This window comes from Oncorhynchus masou, unplaced genomic scaffold (genome assembly GCF_036934945.1).
Source record: "Oncorhynchus masou masou isolate Uvic2021 unplaced genomic scaffold, UVic_Omas_1.1 unplaced_scaffold_2958, whole genome shotgun sequence".
NCBI classification, from domain to species: Eukaryota; Metazoa; Chordata; class Actinopteri; order Salmoniformes; family Salmonidae; genus Oncorhynchus; species Oncorhynchus masou.
In genome coordinates, this window is record NW_027009378.1 from 27,144 (window position 1) to 46,733 (window position 19,590).

The following is a 19,590-nucleotide window of genomic DNA, read 5'->3' on the forward strand; positions in this document are numbered from 1 at the left end:
CTACATTATGAGGACCTAATACCTACATTATGAGGACCTAATACCTACAATATGAGGACCTAATACCTACACTATGAGGACCTAATACCTACATTATGAAGACCTAATACCTACATTATGAGGACCTAATACCTACATTATGAAGACCTAATACCTACATTATGAGGACCTAATGCCTACATTATGAGGACCTAATACCGACATTATGAGGACCTAATACCTACATTATGAGGACCTAATACCTACATTATGAAGACCTAATACCTACATTATGAAGACCTAATACCTACATTATGAGGACCTAATACCTACATTATGAGGACCTAATACCTACATTATGAGGACCTAATACCTACATTATGAAGACCTAATACCTACATTATGAAGACCTAATACCTACATTATGAGGACCTAATACCTAGACTATGAGGACCTAATACCTACATTATGAGGACCTAATACCTACACTATGAGGACCTAATACCTACACTATGAGGACCTAATACCTACATTATGAGGACCTAATACCTACATTATGAGGACCTAATACCTACATTATGAGGACCTAATACCTACATTATGAGGACCTAATACCTACACTATGAGGACCTAATACCTACATTATGAGGACCTAATACCTACATTATGAGGACCTAATACTACATTATGAAGACCTAATACCTACATTATGAGGACCTAATACCTACATTATGAGGACCTAATACCTACATTATGAGGACCTAATACCTACATTATGAGGACCTAATACCTACATTATGAGGACCTAATACCTACATTATGAGGACCTAATAACATTATGAGGACCTAATACCTACACTATGAGGACCTAATACCTACATTATGAGGACCTAATACCTACATTATGAGGATCTAATACCTACATTATGAGGACCTAATACCTACATTATGAGGACCTAATACCTACATTATGAGGACCTAATACCTACATTATGACCTAATACCTACATTATGAGGACCTAATACCTACATTATGAGGACCTAATACCTACATTATGAGGACCTAATACCTACACTATGAGGACCTAATACCTACATTATGAGGACCTATTACATTATGAGGACCTAATACCTACATTATGAGGACCTAATACCTACATTATGAGGACCTAATACCTACATTATGAGGACCTAATACCTACACTATGAGGACCTAATACCTACACTATGAGGACCTAATACCTACACTATGAGGACCTAATACCGACATTATGAGGACCTAATACCTACATTATGAGGACCTAATACCTACATTATGAGGACCTAATACCTACATTATGAGGACCTAATACCTACATTAGGAGGACCTAACACCTACATTATGAGGTCCTAATACCTACATTATGAGGACCTAACACCTAACTTTGTGAGAACCTAACACCTACATTATGAGGACCTAATACCTACCTTTGTGAGGACCTGACACACTAAGGTCATAAACCCAAATAGTAACCACTTACACAACTTGGTAAGAGTCACAGCTGAGGTTCTTGGTGCTGAGGCAGTGCAGAAACCCTCCTGATGCGGACGGCAGGAACACTCTCAGACGCCCAGAGAACCACTTCCTGATGACATCACTGTCTCTCAGCTGATCCTCAGTCAGTCTGTTGACCCGGATCTCTCCAATCACATCCAGCACCTGGGATACTGCTGGGCCAATCACAGGCTTGGACTGCGGAGGAAGAGATGTGGTTGGTTACTTCAAGGTTTGGCAAACCGTGACCCGATACACCACATACTTACTTGAACTTTAACCTCAAACTAGGCCAACCCTAAACCATTCCTGGGCCTTGAACACAATTGTTATATGTTTATGCTCTATTCAGAAGACTCTAGGGGTGAGAAATTGGTTCAGTCGACATCGGTAAGGACACCGGTAAGGACACCGGTAAGGACACCCGCAATGTTTTCGGAATCAGACGTACCTGGTTGGAGAGAAGTACAAGAGCCTGATCCAGAACGGCAGAAGCTTTAGTGAAGAACAGCTTCCAGGTCTCTTTGGAGTCTGTATTGTTCTCCGATAGTTTACATTTCAGCAGTGTGACCAGGTTCTCAGTGTTGAGGTCTTTCAGCTGTGGGAAAGATAAGTCCTTTAGCCACTGATACTTCTTCCATTGTTTCAACCGTTTAGGGAGTGAGGCTGTCCTCGTCCTTTGTGATGTTATTTTTTACTTTATTGAAGAGATGGTCAAGTGTAAGAAAGGCGGAGGAGGGTGAGTCAAAGGTCTGTGGGACGGATTTGAACCGACTCTGACATGTGACACGTGTGCCGGGGTCAGCCACAACGTCACTTTACACTGAAGTTAACATAAACCACCAGTGAATGTTTATTTATTTATTTTATTTTTCTTTAAGTTTTACCTTTATTTAACTAAGTCAGTTAAGAACAAATTATTTTCAATGACTGCCTAGGAACAGTGGGTTAACTGCCTGTTCAGGGGCAGAACGACAGATTTGTACCTTGTCAGCTCGGGGTTTGAACTTTGCAACCTTCCGGTTACTAGTCCAACACTCTAACCACTAGGCTACCCTGCCACCCCAATATAACTAATCCAAATGTTAAATGTAGTGTTTTTTTCTGTGACTCGTAAACACAGAAAGCCAAAGGCTATAAGCGCAAAGCCAGTAATATATAAAAGTACAAACATGATTGTCTCAAGACAGTTCAACCCAGACCTGTGAGCAGGCGTATTGTTTGATGCTGTAGTCACATAGACGTCCCGGCGAGATCCCAGAGTCCAAGAGCTGTTGTAGAGCCGAGCTATAACACGGATGAGACAGAAGTATCAGTGTCAAACTCACAACCAACTCTCACAATCAGGATCAGCGTGTTGCAATCATTTGGATGGACTCGGTTTGTAAAATCCTGGGAAGTTTCCCAAAACGCCCAACTTTTCAAAAAACAGATTGGAAGATTCCAGATAATTTGATTATTTCCTCCTTATTCATTACATCTTCCAACCAGGAATAAAAAATATATATATTAATTTTGGGGCAGTTACAAGAATGTTGCAACCCTAGTCTGGTCTGAATAATGTCTTACTGTCTTACTTAATGTCTTACCTGTCAACTCCGGCACAGACTCTTGTTGCTGAGAGACAAAAAGAAAAATAAGGACACAGAACATTTGATATTGGATTAAATGTGCAGTTCTGGGATAAAGAATGGGGCTCAGTATCAAGTTGTTGTTTACTAAACTACATTTACCATTGTGTGATGACACTGGACACTGGAAAAAAAGAGAGACAAAATAATCATTAAGGAAAGTCTCTGAGAAGAGTCGTACTGTTGTCCTTTCCTCCTATTCTTAGTTTAGGGGAATATAAGAAGCATAAAGAACAATGTTCTTTCACAATCTTGAAACATTTTTATGATACATGAACTGACTTGCCTGTTGGTTAACTGGTACCAGAGAACAATCTATTCACATGACAACAAAATACAAAGAGATTAAATTGTGTAAAAAAAAAAAATAGAATAAAAATTATATCTGGAATCTGATTTGAGAAAAAAACAGTGCTCCTGACTCACCCATTGGTGCAGATTCTGTGAGGTCATAAACACTGGCCCAGATGATTGGCTCCATCTGTTGAGGCAACGCTGACATGGCTTGGTACAGCCTCACAAAACTGTGGAAAACAAAAACAATGTCATTTAAAAGATTGGTCTCTTTAATCTTTTATAGATCCGCATATCATGGATCGCCTAATCTACCTATTCTCTCAAGTTTGACTTACATGGTCTGGTAGACCGTGCACCCGACTGGAGTCTGGGAAGAGGATAGAAGTTAACATCAACATATTGAAGCAAGACTACAATGCTTTTTTTTCAGTTACCTCAAAAACAGCTTTACAAGGTGTTTACTAATAATATTTGGGGTCATTACCACCACAGACAGCCTGGAGAGGTGGTACAGGAACTCAGGGAGTCTCCTCTCCTTTGGTGACTTAGACAGGAAGTCAAACACTGTGTTGATGATGACATCTTTCCCTGGAAGACCAGGAAGAGGCAACACCACCAGCTCTGCTGTCTGCTTTGGAGAGAGAACCTCCAGGGCTGACAACTGGAAGGAGAGAGGTGGAAAGAGAGAGATTGTAATGTTCAAAACATCTTCTCCACATCAAAAACTGACCTTTTAACCTGGGTGAACTGATCTGTGAAAACATTACTGATGTAAAGACTTAACTAGAACACTTTACAACCAATTTATTGTGTCCTTAATAAAAATATATGTATGTATAAACAAAGTGGCGTAGTCGGCAGAAAGTGAGACGTACAGGAGAGAAGTCTGTGTTGAGTTTCAACAGGTCGCTGAGGGACACCAGGACTGAAAACCGCCCCAGGTTCTTCTGCAGCCAGTCCACACTGCTGTTAGAGTTGGACACACAGCCAACTGGAGGGAGGAGACCAATTGGTTAAGGTCAAAGATTAAATGAAGATGAGGAACAGTTTGCTGCTTTTTACTCTAGTTGCTATCTTCCATACCTGAGGAGTTTTTGGTCAGGAAGGGCTGGATGAAGTATTTGACCACCAGCTCTTGTCTCATCTGGTCCATTTGGTCAAATTGATTGCTGAACTCCTCAGTCTGTGAGAAAGGAAACATAAATCATTGAGCTCTACATACGAGGTCACAGGACCTCTACCAGGAAGTAGAAGGGTCAAGAGGACGATGTGACAGAATCTGCTCAGAATGACTGGAGAAAATGAATTGAAAGCAATGATGACCTTTTTTCTACACAAAAGATTGGCACATTTATTGCCTAAAGATCTTCCCTGATGTTTTCCTGACCTTTCCAATACATTTCTGCTGCATTTTCAACACTTTAAACCACACTTCCTTCTGACTGAAATTTGGCATTACCCAATTAGACATTTCAACTGTGATATTTAGTGCTTCTCAAATGAGGAAAAATGGCAATTTGGTAATTCTAATGTTTCATCAAATACTAATTGACATGTGTTTCAGATACCGCTAGATGTTCTTAAATAGAGAATGAAAAAGCTCGATGAAAACAAATGATGTGTTTGGAGCAGATGAAATATGCTTGAGAAAACGCTTAGTTTCTAGAGTGTTATCCCTCTGGGCGCGACGTCCTTAATGGTGGGTTAACCCCTGACCCCTGACCCCAACCCATGATTTCTCCCCTTGTGTTTGACCGAGAAATACCCAGGAAATTGTATTGGATTCCTCTCAGTCAGCTGAACGCACCAATATCCGCTACTAATTGCTGGGACAAAAGAGTCCCCTCTCGAGGGGTATTGTCAAGACAACATGGTATATAAAATATTCTTTGATATACCACTGTCAAATGTTGTATAGTTAATGAGGACCTAAATTATGAGGACCTAAATTATGAGGACCTAAATTATGAGGACCTAAATTATGAAGACCTAAATTATGAGGACCTAAATTATGAGGACTTAAATTATGAGGACCTAAATTATGAGGACTTAAATTATGAGGACCTAAATTATGAGGACCCAGTGTTACGAGGCGGTTATAAAACATACATCTGTTGGTACGAAGTATCCCCTTTAACCATTACATACATCTGTTGATACGAGTCACAGCTGAGGTTCTTGGTGCTGAGGCAGTGCAGAAACACTCCTGATGCAGACGGCAGGAACACTCTCAGACGCCCAGAGAACCACTTCCTGATGACATCACTGTCTCTCAGCTGATCCTCAGTCAGCCTGTTGACCCGGATCTCTCCAATCACATCGAGCACCTGGGATACTGCTGGACCAATGACAGGTTTGGACTGGGGAGGAAGAGATCGGTCATTCAATAACAGAACAACAGGGCCAGGTTCAGTTGCAAAACGCTCTCGAACGTTGCAGATAGAACACCATGAATAGAACTGCCGTGATTCCTACATATTCCTATGTGAACTTTCCAAAACGTTGCGTCCTGCTGAACGCGCCCCACACATTTAAGGAACGTTGATCTACTGTACATTCTCACCATATTGGAGAACATGTCCAGAGCTTGGTCTAAGACAGAGGTCAGTTTGGTGAGGAGAACCTTCCACGTCTCTTTAGAGTGAGAGGAGTTGCCGGGCAGGTTACATTTCAGAAGAGACACCAGGTGTTCTGCAGTGAAGTCTTTCAGCTTCCAGAGAGAAGAACAGATGATACATGGAGTCAATGAATGTAGAGGTGTTCTCTACCTTGGTATCTCCACAGTATCTCTTTGTCTCTCATCCACTAGAATCACGGCTATAGTGGGAAAAGTCTCACCAATGCACAGGCATACTCCTCCAGGGTAAAGTTACAGGGCACGTTCGTTGTATTTGATGTCGCCAAATAACTATGTAGCGAATCACTGTAGAAGAATCAAATAGAACAAACGGTCATATCACTGATCACCATCACTGTAGAAGAATCAAATAGAACAAACGGTCATATCACTGATCACCATCACTGTACAAGAATCAAATAGAACAAACGGTCATATCACTGATCACCATCAATGTACAAGAATCAAATAGAACAAACGGTCATATCACTGATCACCATAAGAGTTTTCTAAATGGACTAAGACCAGGCAGATCTTAGATACAGGTGATACACTTGTTACCTGGCATTTCCTTCACAGACTCTGGTATCTGCAGGTGACCAGGAGAAAAAGAGACGTACATGTTTAGATTTAGACTCTCATGCGGCAATATATACGATACAGCAGGGATCACATCTGTTGTTGCTGTCGGAGAAAACACTTACCGTTCGCTGGTGTTATTGGACACTGAAAAAGACAGAAGATATTATATTACAAAGGTATCAATAATAATAGGCCATTTCATTACAGTAGTCAATTACAGTAGTTAATTACAGTAGTTACATTACTTTTTGACAGTGGTCAATTACAGTAATTACATTATTTTTTTACAGTAGTCATTACAGTAGTTACATTACCTCATTAGAGTAGTCAATTACAATAGTTACATTACTTCATTACAGTAGTCAATTACAGTAGTCAATTACAGTAGTTACATTACTTCATTACAGTAGTCAATTACAGTAGTTACATTAATTCATTACAGTAGTCAATTACAGTAGTTATATTACCTCATTACAGTAGTCAATTACAATAGTTACATTACTTCATTACAGTAGTCAATTACAGCAGTCAATTACAGTAGTTACATTACCTCATGACAGTAGTCAATTACAGTAGTTACATTACTTCATTACAGTAGTCAATTACAGTAGTTACACTACTTCATTACAGTAGTCAGTGAAAGATATCATAACAAAAAAAGAGATACATTCTCACCTTCATATTCATCGGCAAGCAATCTGTCAACAAAAGTTAGAAAACGCATTGAAAAATAGTCAGTTGATGTATTGTTTTGAATAATCTTAGTCGTGTTAAAATAGTCAACGTGGTTCATGAAGGACGACTGACCTTCTGGAGCGGTCTGCATCAGGTTGTCTATAATGGCCTGAATAACTGTCTCCATCTCTGGAGACGGTAAGGCCTGGTACAGACGCCTCAGAGCTGAGACAGACACAGACAAACAGACATGTCAAAGTGTAGTAGTGGTGCTTTGGGGTTTTACAAGGTCATTAAGATAAAAACGACCTCTTCGTCGTTAAGACTTCTGTTGAATCCACTTACATGGTCTTAAAGCTGTCACATGGTAGCATCGTCTGAAAAACAACATCAATAGAACAACAAGATCAATAACATCAATATAACAACAAGAACAATAACATCAATATAACAACAAGAACAATAACATCAATACAACAACAAGATCAATAACATCAATATAACAACAAGAGCAATAACATCAATATAACAACAAGAACAACAACATCAATATAACAACAAGAGCAATAACATCAATATAACAACAAGAACAATAACATCAATATAACAACAAGAACAATAACATCAATATAACAACAAGAACAATAACGTCAATATAACAACAAGAACAATAACATCAATATAACAACAAGAACAATAACATCAATAGAACAACAAGATAAAGTGTCAATATCAGATGAGGAACAAGTTAGAACTTGTGTTTACTAAATGCACCAAGTGTTACCTCTTCAGAGAGCCCAAGGAGGTGGTACAGGAACTCAGGGAGTCTCCTCTCCTTGGTGACTTAGACAGGAAGTCAAACACTGTGTTGATGATGACATCTTTCCCTGGAAGACCAGGAAGAGGCAACACCACCAGCTCTGCTGTCTGCTTTGGAGAGAGAACCTCCAGGGCTGACAACTGGAAGGAGAGGAGACAAGGTCAATACTTGATAAGGACAAATATCTACGAATAATCATTGTGGCGTAGTCGGCAGAAAACGAGACGTACAGGAGAGAAGTCTGTGTTGAGCTTCAACAGGTTCCCGAGGGACACAAGAACTGAGAACGGCCCCAAGTTCTTCTGCAGCCAGTCCACACTGCTGTTAGAGTTGGACACACAGCCAGAGTCTGGAGAGAAGAGGGTTATTAACATACAGACATAAACACCAAAAACAAACATGCGAAAGGCCTAAACCTATCCAAATTTGCAGGTCTACGTTGTGTAATGTTTTTATATGTGATCACCAACTATAAAGAAAATTAAAAAAAATGAAAAAACATTGTGATATACTTGAAAATCTAACCAATCAACAATTCAAAAACAAACATGAAATCAGCTGATGATTACCTGATGTGGGTCGAGACAGGAAGGGGACGACCAGCTCCTTCAGAACCAGCTGCTGCTGCTCTAAGTTCATGTGATCAAACTGGGCTCCAAACTCCGTCGCCCTGAAAGTAATACGTGAGGAATGTGTATAAGGACCTAACATTATGAGGACCTAATACCTACATTATGAGGACCTAATACCTACATTATGAGGACCTAATACCTACATTATGAGGACCTAATACCTACATTATGAGGACCTAATACCTACATTATGAGGACCTAGTATCTACATTATGAGGACCTAATACCTACATTATGAGGACCTAATACCTACATTATGAGGACCTAATACCGACATTATGAGGACCTAATACCTAAATTATGAGGACCTAATATCTAAATTATGAGGACCTAATACCTACACTATGAGGACCTAATACCTACATCATGAGGACCTAATACCTACATTATGAGGACCTAATACCTACATTATGAGGACCTAATACCTACATTATGAGGACCTAATAGCTACATTATGAGGACCTAATACCTACATTATGAGGACCTAATACCTACATTATGAGGACCTAATACCTACATTATGAGGACCTAATGCCTACATTATGAGGACCTAATACCTACATTATGAGGACCTAATACCTACATTATGAGGTCCTAATACCTACATTATGAGGACCTGACACCTAACTTTGTGAGAACCTAATACCTACATTATGAGGACCTAACACCTAACTTTGTGAGAACCTAACACCTACATTATGAGGACCTAACACCTACCTTTGTGAGGACCTGACACACTAAGGTCATAAACCCAAATAGTAACCACGTACACAGCTTGGTAAGAGTCACAGCTGAGGTTCTTGGTGCTGAGGCAGTGCAGAAACACTCCTGATGCAGACGGCAGGAACACTCTCAGACGCCCAGAGAACCACTTCCTGATGACATCACTGTCTCTCAGCTGATCCTCAGTCAGTCTGTTGACCCGGATCTCTCCAATCACATCCAGCACCTGGGATACTGCTGGGCCAATCACAGGCTTGGACTGCGGAGGAAGAGATGTGGTTGGTTACTTCAAGGTTTGGCAAACCCTGACCCGATACACCACATACTTACTTGAACTTTAACCTCAAACTAGGCCAACCCTAAACCATTCCTGGGCCTTGAACACAATTGTTATATGTTTATGCTCTATTCAGAAGACTCTAGGGGTGAGAAATTGGTTCAGTCGACATCGGTAAGGACACCGGTAAGGACACCGGTAAGGACACCCGCAATGTTTTCGGAATCAGACGTACCTGGTTGGAGAGAAGTACAAGAGCCTGATCCAGAACGGCAGAAGCTTTAGTGAAGAACAGCTTCCAGGTCTCTTTGGAGTCTGTATTGTTCTCCGATAGTTTACATTTTAGCAGTGTGACCAGGTTCTCAGCGTTGAGGTCTTTCAGCTGTGGGAAAGATAAGTCCTTTAGCCACTGATACTTCTTCCATTGCACCTTGTTTCAACCGTTTAGGGAGTGAGGCCGTCCTCGTCCTTTGTGATGTTTTTTTATAATTTTATTGAAGAGATGTAGGAAAGACTGAGGGTGAGTCAAAGGGCTGTGGGACGGATTTGAACCGGGGGACTGTAACTGCTCGACCACAAGTCACTTTCCACTGTAGTTAACATAAATCACCAGTGAATGTTTATTTATTTATTTTATTTGACCTTTATTTAAGTATTTTACCTTTATTTAACTAAGTCAGTTGAGAACAAATTTCAATGACGGCCTAGGAACACTGGGTTCACTGCCTGTTCAGGGGCAGAACGACAGATATGTACCTTGTCAGCTCGGGGGTTTGAACTTTGGGGGGTTTGAACCTTCCGGTTACTAGTCCAATACTCTAACCACTAGGCTACCCTGCCGCCCCAATATAACTAATCCAAATGTTAAATGTAGTGTTTTTTTCTGTGACTCGTAAACACAGAAAGCCAAAGGCTATAAGCACAAAGCTAGTAATATATAAAAGTACAAACATGATTGTCTCAAGACAGTTCAACCCAGACCTGTGAGCAGGCGTATTGTTTGATGCTGTAGTCACATAGACGTCCCGGCGAGATCCCAGAGTCCAAGAGCTGTTGTAGAGCCGAGCTATAACACGGATGAGACAGAAGTATCAGTGTCAAACTCACAACCAACTCTCACATTCAGGATCAGCGTGTTTCAATCATTTGGATGGACTCGGTTTGCAAAATCCTGGGAAGTTTCCCAAAACGCCCAACTTTTCAGAAAAACAGATTGGAAGATTCGAGATAACTTGATTATTTCCTCCTTATTCATTAAATCTTCCAACCAGGAATAAAAAAAATATATATATATTGATTTTGGGGCAGTTACAAGAATGTTGCAACCCTAGTCTGGTCTGAATAATGTCTTACTGTACCTGTCAACTCCAGCACAGACTCTTGTTGCTGAGAGATAAAAGGAAAAATAAGGACACAGAACATTTGATATTGGATTAAATGTGCAGTTCTGGGATAAAGATTGGGGGCTCAGTATCAAGTTGTTGTTTACTAAACTACATTTACCATTGTGTGATGACACTGGACACTGGAAAAAAAAGAGAGACAAAATAATCATTAAGGAAAGTCTCTGAGAAGAGTCGTACTGTTGTCCTTTCCTCCTATTCTTAGTTTAGGGGAATATAAGAAGCATAAAGAACAATGTTCTTTCACAATCTTGAAACATTTTTATGATACATGAACTGACTTGCCTGTTGGTTAACTGGTACCAGAGAACAATCTATTCACATGACAACAAAATACAAAGAGATTAAATTGTGTAAAAAAAAAAAATAGAATAAAAATTATATCTGGAATCTGATTTGAGAAAAAGACAGTGCTCCTGACTCACCCATTGGTGCAGATTCTGTGAGGTCATAAACACTGGCCCAGATGATTGGCTCCATCTGTTGAGGCAACGCTGACATGGCTTGGTACAGCCTCACAAAACTGTGGAAAACAAAAACAATGTCATTTAAAAGATTGGTCTCTTTAATCTTTTATAGATCCGCATATCATGGATCGCCTAATCTACCTATTCTCTCAAGTTTGACTTACATGGTCTGGTAGACCGTGCACCCGACTGGAGTCTGGGGAGAGGATAGAAGTTAACATCAACATATTGAAGCAAGACTACAATGCTTTTTTTTCAGTTACCTCAAAAACAGCTTTACAAGGTGTTTACTAATAATATTTGGGGTCATTACCACCACAGACAGCCTCATGAGGTGGTACAGGAACTCAGGGAGTCTCCTCTCCTTTGGTGACTTAGACAGGAAGTCAAACACTGTGTTGATGATGACATCTTTCCCTGGAAGACCAGGAAGAGGCAACACCACCAGCTCTGCTGTCTGCTTTGGAGAGAGAACCTCCAGGGCTGACAACTGGAAGGAGAGAGGTGGAAAGAGAGAGATTGTAATGTTCAAAACACCTTCTCCAACATCAAAAACTGACCTTTAACCTGGGTGAACTGATCTGTGAAAACATTACTGATGTACAGACTTAACTAGAACACTTAACAACCAATTTATTGTGTCCTTAATAAAAATATATGTATGTATAAACAAAGTGGCGTAGTCGGCAGAAAGTGAGACGTACAGGAGAGAAGTCTGTGTTGAGTTTCAACAGGTCGCTGAGGGACACCAGGACTGAAAACCGCCCCAGGTTCTTCTGCAGCCAGTCCACACTGCTGTTAGAGTTGGACACGCAGCCAACTGGAGGGAGGAGACCAATTGGTTAAGGTCAAAGATTAAATGAAGATGAGGAACAGTTTGCTGCTTTTACTCTAGTTGCTATCTTCCATACCTGAGGAGTTTTTGGTCAGGAAGGGCTGGATGAAGTATTTGACCACCAGCTCTTGTCTCATCTGGTCCATTTGGTCGAATTGATTGCTGAACTCCCTCAGTCTGTGAGAAAGGAAATATAAATCATTGAGCCTCTACATACGAGGTCCGCGCGGGACCTCTACCAGGAAGTAGAAGGGAAGAGGACGACTGTGACAGAATCTGCTCAGAATGACTGGAGAAAATGAATTGAAAGCAATGATGACCTTTTCTTCTGCACAGAAGATCAGGCACGTTTATTGCCTAAAGATCTTCCCTGATGTTTTCCTGACCTTTCCAATACATTTCTGATGCATTTTCAACACTTTAAACCACACTTCCTTCGGACTGAAATTTGGCATTACCCAATTAGACATTTCAACTGTGATATTTAGTGCTTCTGACTGAAATTTGGCATTACCCAATTAGACATTTCAACTGTGATATTTAGTGCTTCTGACTGAAATTTGGCATAACCCAATTAGACATTTCAACTGTGATATTTAGTGCTTCTGACTGAAATTTGGAATTACCCAATTAGACATTTCAACTGTGATATTTAGTGCTTCTGACTGAAATTTGGCATTACCCAATTAGATACTTCAATTGTGATATTTAGTGCTTTCATTGAGGAAATGGCAATAAGGTACACTTCTAATGTTTCATCAAATACTATATTGACATGTGTTTCAGATACCGCTAGATGTTCTTAAATAGAGAATGAAAAAGCTCGATGAAAACAAATGATGTGTTTGGGCAGTAAATATGCTTGAGAAAACGCTTAGTTTCTAGAGTGTTATCCCTCTGGGCGCGACGTACCTTAATGGTGGGTTAACCCCTGACCCCTGACCCCAACCCATGATTCTCCCCTTGTGTTTGACCTAGAAATACCCAGGAAATTGTATTGGATTCCTCTCAGTCAGCTGAACACACCAATATCCGCTACTAATTGCTGGGACAAACAGAGTCCCCTCTCGAGGGGTATTGTCAAGATGACATGGTATATAAAATATTCTTTGATATACCACTGTCAAATGTTGTATAGTAAATGAGGACCTAAATTATGAGGACCTAAATTAAAAGGACCTAAATTAAGAGGACCTAAATTATGAGGACCTAAATTATGAAGACCTAAATTATGAAGACCTAAATTATGAGGACCTAAATTATGAGGACTTAAATTATGAGGACCTAAATTATGAGGACCCAGTGTTACGAGGCGGTTATAAAACATACATCTGTTGGTACGAAGTATCCCCTTTAACTAATTACATACATCTGTTGGGTAATGGTATCCCCTTTAACCATTACATACATCTGTTGATACGAGTCACAGCTGAGGTTCTTGGTGCTGAGGCAGTGCAGAAACACTCCTGATGCAGACGGCAGGAACACTCTCAGACGCCCAGAGAACCACTTCCTGATGACATCACTGTCTCTCAGCTGATCCTCAGTCAGCCTGTTGACCCGGATCTCTCCAATCACATCGAGCACCTGGGATACTGCTGGACCAATCACAGGTTTGGACTGGGGAGGAAGAGATCGGTCATTCAATAACAGAACAACAGGGCCACGTTCAGTTGCAAAACGCTCTCGAACGTTGCAGATAGAACACCATGAATAGAACCGCCGTGATTCCTACATACTCCTATGTGAACTTTCCAAAATGTTGCGTCCTGCTGAACGCGCCCCACACATTTAAGGAACGTTGATCTACTGTACATTCTCACCATATTGGAGAACATGTCCAGAGCTTGGTCTAAGACAGAGGTCAGTTTGGTGAGGAGAACCTTCCACGTCTCTTTAGAGTGAGAGAGTTGCCGGGCAGGTTACATTTCAGAAGAGACACCAGGTGTTCTGCAGTGAAGTCTTTCAGCTTCCAGAGAGAAGAACAGATGATACATGGAGTCAATGAATGTAGAGGTGTTCTCTACCTTGGTATCTCCACAGTATCTCTTTGTCTCTCCATCCACTAGAATCACGGCTATAGTGGGAAAAGTCTCACCGATGCACAGGCATACTCCTCCAGGGTAAAGTTACAGGGCACGTTCGTTGTATTTGATGTCGCCAAATAACTATGTAGCGAATCACTGTAGAAGAATCAAATAGAACAAACGGTCATATCACTGATCACCATCAATGTACAAGAATCAAATAGAACAAACGGTCATATCACTGATCACCATCACTGTAGAAGAATCAAATAGAACAAACGGTCATATCACTGATCACCATAAGAGTTTTCTAAATGGACTAAGACCAGGCAGATCTTAGATACAGGTGATACACTTGTTACCTGGCATTTCCTTCACAGACTCTGGTATCTGCAGGTGACCAGGAGAAAAAGAGACGTACATGTTTAGATTTAGACTCTCATGCGGCAATATACACGATACAGCAGGGATCACATCTGTTGTTGCTGTCGGAGAAAACACTTACTGTCACTGGTGTTATTGGACACTGAAAAAGACAGAAGATATTATATTACAAAGGTATCAATAATAATAGGCCATTTCATTACAGTAGTCAATTACAGTAGTTAATTACAGTAGTTACATTACTTTTTGACAGTGGTCAATTACAGTAATTACATTATTTTTTTACAGTAGTCATTACAGTAGTTACATTACCTCATTAGAGTAGTCAATTACATTAGTTAAATTACTTCATTACAGCAGTCAATTACAGTAGTTACATTACCTCATTACAGCAGTCAATTACAGTAGTAACATTACCTCATTACAGCAGCCAATTACAGTAGTTACATTACTTCATTACAGTAGTCAATTACAGTAGTTACATTACCTCATTGCAGTAGTCAATTACAGTAGTTACATTACTTCATTACAGAAGTCAATTACAGTAGTCAATTACAGTAGCTACATTACTCATTGCAGTAGTCAATTACAGTAGTTACATTACTTCATTACAGTTATCAATTAAAGTAGTCAATTACAGTAGTTACATTACCTCAATACAGCAGTCAATTACAGTAGTTACATTACTTCATTACAGAAGCCATTACAGTAGTTACATTACTTTCATTACAGTAGTCAATTACAGTAGTTACATTACTACATTACCAAGTCAATTACAGTAGTCAATTACAGTAGCTACATTACCTCATTACAGTAGTCAATTACAGTAGTTCCATTACTTCATTACAGAAGTCAATTACAGTAGTCAATTACAGTATTTACATTACGCCATTACAGTAGTCAATTACAGTAGTTACATTACTTCATTAGAGAAGTCAATTACAGTAGTTACATTACCTTATTACAGCAGTCAATTACAGTAGTTACATTACTTCATTGCAGTAGTCAATTACATTAGTTACATTACTTCATTACAGTAGTCAATTAAAGTAGTCAATTACAGTAGTTACATTACCTCATTACAGTAGTCAATTACAGTAGTTACATTACTTCATTACAGAAGTCATTACAGTAGTTACATTACTTCATTACAGTAGTCATTACAGTAGTTACATTACCTCATTACAGTAGTCAATTAAAGTAGTTACATTACTTCATTACGGTAGTCAATTACAGTAGTTACATTACCTCATTACAGTAGTCAATTACAGTAGTTACATTACTTCATTACAGTAGTCAATTACAGTAGTTACATTACTTCATTACAGCAGTCAATGAAAGATATCATAACAAAAAAGAGATACATTCTCACCTTCATATTCATCGGCAAGCAATCTGTCAACAAAAGTTAGAAAACGCATTGAAAAATAGTCAGTTGATGTATTGTTTTGAATAATCTTAGTCGTGTTAAAATAGTCAACGTGGTTAATGAAGGACGACTGACCTTCTGGAGCGGTCTGCATCAGGTTGTCTATAATGGCCTGAATAACTGGCTCCATCTCTGGAGACGGTAAGACCTGGTACAGACGCTCAGAGCTGAGACAGACACAGACAAACAGACATGTCAAAGTGTAGTAGTGGTGCTTTGGGGTTTTACAAGGTCATTAAGATAAAAACGACCTCTTTGTCGTTAAGACTTGTGTTGAATCCACTTACATGGTCTTAAAGCTGTCACATGGTAGCATCATCTGAAAAACAACATCAATAGAACAACAAGATCAATAACATCAATATAACAACAAGAACAATAACATCAATATAACAACAAGATCAATAACATCAATAGAACAACAAGATCAATAACATCAATAGAACAACAAGATCAATAACATCAATATAACAACAAGAGCAATAACATCAATATAACAACAAGAGCAATAACATCAATATAACAACAAGAACAATAACATCAATATAACAACAAGAACAATATCATCAATATAACAACAAGAACAATAACATCAACATAACAACAAGAACAATAACATCAATATAACAACAAGAACAATAACATCAATATAACAACAAGAACAATAACATCAATAAAACAACAAGATAAAGTGTCAATATCAGTTGAGGAACAAGTTAGAACTTGTGTTTACTAAATGCACCAAGTGTTACCTCTTCAGAGAGCCTGGCGAGGTGGTACAGGAACTCAGGGAGTCTCCTCTCCTTTGGTGACTTAGACAGGAAGTCAAACACTGTGTTGATGATGACATCTTTCCCTGGAAGACCAGGAAGAGGCAACACCACCAGCTCTGCTGTCTGCTTTGGAGAGAGAACCTCCAGGGCTGACAACTGGAAGGAGAGGAGACAAGAAGGTTATCAATACTTGATAAGGACAAATATCTACGAATAATCATTGTGGCGTAGTTGGCAGAAAGTGAGACGTACAGGAGAGAAGTCTGTGTTGAATCCTAGCAGGTCCCTGAGGGACACAAGAACTGAGAACGGCCCCAAGTTCTTCTGCAACCAGTCCACACTGCTGTTAGAGTTGGACACACAGCCAGAGTCTGGAGGGAGAAGACCAATTGGTTAAGGTCAAATATGAAATGAAGTTGAGGGACACTTTTCTGCTTTTACTCTAGTTGCTATCTTCCATACCTGAGGAGTTTTTGGTCAGGAAGGGCTGGATGAAGTATTTGACCACCAGCTCTTGTCTCATCTGGTCCATTTGGTCGAATTGATTGCTGAACTCCCTCAGTCTTTGAGAAAGGAAAGAGAACATACTATCAGCTCGATATGAATCACATTAACCCTTTACTGCAGTGGGCTATATCAGGGTCACAGAGTGTGTTTCATGGTGGTCTGAAAGAAATCTACATTGAAACAAAAGTATTCGCCTCACACACGGTTATGGACTTTTAAAAAAAGTACTCTGTCAGATATAGAGTTGAAATGTTTTACATTTTGATGTTTCATCCCAATAATACAGTTTATATTAATCACAAAAAAAATGAAATGTAACGAAACATTTTGACATTTAAAAAACACTGCATTTTCTACATTTTTTCTTTCTCCAAATGAATAGATATTAAATAGCTATTTGGTCAATTGACTGCAGGTAGTCGTCAAATTAATACACGTTATGCATTTATATCAGTCTATTAACGGATTCTTCATTATTTTGGCAATGAGGCCCTGTATCAACTTCAGAGTCAGATGAACTTGTGGACCCCATGTTTTTATGTCTCTGTGTCCGGTATGAAGGAAGTTAGACGTAGTTTTAGCCAGCCAATGCTAACTAGAGTTAGCGCCATGATTGGACGTCTATGGGTATCTGCATAAACTTCCGGTCATTGACGCTAATGCTAGTTAGCAATTGCCTTAGCAGTAGTCTTCAGCAACTTCTCTTTAAACTGCACGCAGAGACATAAAGATGGCATCCAAGAGTACATCTGACTCTGGAGACTTAGGTAAATGGTCTCCCAAAGTATCCCCTTTAACCATTACATACATCTGTCTCTGAAGACGTCAGTAAATGGTCTCCCAAAGTATCCCTTTTAACCATTACATACATCTGTCTCTGGAGACTTAGGTAAATGGTCTCCCAAAGTATCCCCTTTAACCATTACATACATCTGTCTCTGGAGACGGAGGTAAATGGTCTCCCAAAGTATCCCCTTTAACCATTACATACATCTGTCTCTGGAGACGGAGGTAAATGGTCTCCAAAGTATCCCCTTTAACCATTACATACATCTGTCTCTGGAGACGGAGGTAAATGGTTTCCCAAAATATCCCCTTTAACCATTACATACATCTGTTGGTACGAAGTATCCCTTAACCATTACATACATCTGTTGATACGAGTCACAGCTGAGGTTCTTGGTGCTGAGGCAGTGCAGAAACACTCCTGATGCAGACGGCAGGAACACTCTCAGACGCCCAGAGAACCACTTCCTGATGACATCACTGTCTCTCAGCTGATCCTCAGTCAGCCTGTTGACCCGGATCTCTCCAATCACATCGAGCGCCTGGGATACTGCTGGACCAATGACAGGTTTGGACTGGGGAGGAAGAGATCGGGTCATTCAATAACAGAACAACAGGGCCACGTTCAGTTGCAAAACGCCTCGAACGTTGCAGATAGAACACCATGAATAGAACTGCCGTGATTCCTACATATTCCTATGTGAACTTTCCAAAACGTTGCGTCCTGCTGAACGCGCCCCACACATTTAAGGAACGTTGATCTACTGTACATTCTCACCATATTGGAGAACATGTTCAGAGCTTGGTCTAAGACAGAGGTCAGTTTGGTGAGGAGAACCTTCCACGTCTCTTTAGAGTGAGAGGAGCTGCCGGGCAGGTTACATTTCAGAAGAGACACCAGGTGTTCTGCAGTGAAGTCTTTCAGCTTCCAGAGAGAAGAACAGATGATACATGGAGTCAATGAATGTAGAGGTGTTCTCTACCTTGGTATCTCCACAGTATCTCTTGTCTCTCCATCCACTAGAATCACGGCTATAGTGGGAAAAGTCTCACCGATGCACAGGCATACTCCTCCAGGGTAAAGTTACAGGACACGTTCGTTGTATTTGATGTCGCCAAATAACTATGTAGCTAATCACTGAATCACAAACGGTCATATCACTGATCACCATCAATGAAGAATCAAATAGAACAAACGGTCATATCACTGAT

At 40.0% G+C, this 19,590-nt stretch overlaps 2 protein-coding genes across 2 annotated transcripts in view; both read right to left on the bottom strand.

The window, feature by feature from the left end:
• LOC135534057 (uncharacterized) overlaps positions 1 to 14,890 on the bottom strand; it is a 38,102-nt gene extending 23,212 nt beyond the window's left edge. Inside the window, exons 1-26 of the mRNA XM_064961199.1 lie at positions 14,862 to 14,890; positions 14,571 to 14,655; positions 14,296 to 14,441; positions 13,881 to 14,092; positions 12,549 to 12,649; positions 12,342 to 12,457; positions 11,951 to 12,127; positions 11,802 to 11,833; positions 11,596 to 11,693; positions 11,456 to 11,484; positions 11,271 to 11,292; positions 11,126 to 11,153; positions 10,749 to 10,833; positions 10,003 to 10,149; positions 9,538 to 9,749; positions 8,705 to 8,805; positions 4,317 to 4,432; positions 3,926 to 4,102; positions 3,777 to 3,808; positions 3,571 to 3,668; positions 3,431 to 3,459; positions 3,247 to 3,268; positions 3,103 to 3,130; positions 2,716 to 2,800; positions 1,965 to 2,111; positions 1,500 to 1,711 (exon numbers count right to left, since the gene is read on the bottom strand). Coding sequence (XP_064817271.1) covers positions 1,500 to 1,711; positions 1,965 to 2,111; positions 2,716 to 2,800; positions 3,103 to 3,130; positions 3,247 to 3,268; positions 3,431 to 3,459; positions 3,571 to 3,668; positions 3,777 to 3,808; positions 3,926 to 4,102; positions 4,317 to 4,432; positions 8,705 to 8,805; positions 9,538 to 9,749; positions 10,003 to 10,149; positions 10,749 to 10,833; positions 11,126 to 11,153; positions 11,271 to 11,292; positions 11,456 to 11,484; positions 11,596 to 11,693; positions 11,802 to 11,833; positions 11,951 to 12,127; positions 12,342 to 12,457; positions 12,549 to 12,649; positions 13,881 to 14,092; positions 14,296 to 14,310 — 2,321 coding nt within the window. The 5' untranslated portion in view covers positions 14,311 to 14,441; positions 14,571 to 14,655; positions 14,862 to 14,890. The remainder of the gene's footprint in view (positions 1 to 1,499; positions 1,712 to 1,964; positions 2,112 to 2,715; positions 2,801 to 3,102; positions 3,131 to 3,246; positions 3,269 to 3,430; positions 3,460 to 3,570; positions 3,669 to 3,776; positions 3,809 to 3,925; positions 4,103 to 4,316; positions 4,433 to 8,704; positions 8,806 to 9,537; positions 9,750 to 10,002; positions 10,150 to 10,748; positions 10,834 to 11,125; positions 11,154 to 11,270; positions 11,293 to 11,455; positions 11,485 to 11,595; positions 11,694 to 11,801; positions 11,834 to 11,950; positions 12,128 to 12,341; positions 12,458 to 12,548; positions 12,650 to 13,880; positions 14,093 to 14,295; positions 14,442 to 14,570; positions 14,656 to 14,861) is intronic.
• Positions 14,836 to 19,519, bottom strand: LOC135534060 (uncharacterized). Its single transcript, XM_064961201.1, has 11 exons — positions 19,432 to 19,519; positions 19,157 to 19,303; positions 18,742 to 18,953; positions 17,548 to 17,648; positions 17,338 to 17,456; positions 17,065 to 17,241; positions 16,600 to 16,631; positions 16,388 to 16,479; positions 16,256 to 16,278; positions 15,005 to 15,025; positions 14,836 to 14,889 (listed from the first exon to the last, which is right to left on the bottom strand). Exons 2-11 carry the CDS (start codon positions 19,169 to 19,171, stop codon positions 14,836 to 14,838), a joined length of 846 nt encoding a protein of 281 aa, XP_064817273.1. The 5' UTR covers positions 19,172 to 19,303; positions 19,432 to 19,519.
• Between the last annotated feature and the right edge of the window lie 71 nt (positions 19,520 to 19,590).

Excerpts from the sequence above, each read along its gene's own strand:
- LOC135534060 (XM_064961201.1), bottom strand. Across the intron at positions 16,632-17,064 it reads TCGCCAGGCTCTCTGAAGAG|ATGATGCTACCATGTGACAG; the intron begins GTAACACTTGGT and ends GTTGTTTTTCAG. Across the intron at positions 16,279-16,387 it reads GATGCAGACCGCTCCAGAAG|ATTGCTTGCCGATGAATATG; the intron begins GTCAGTCGTCCT and ends TTTTGTTGACAG.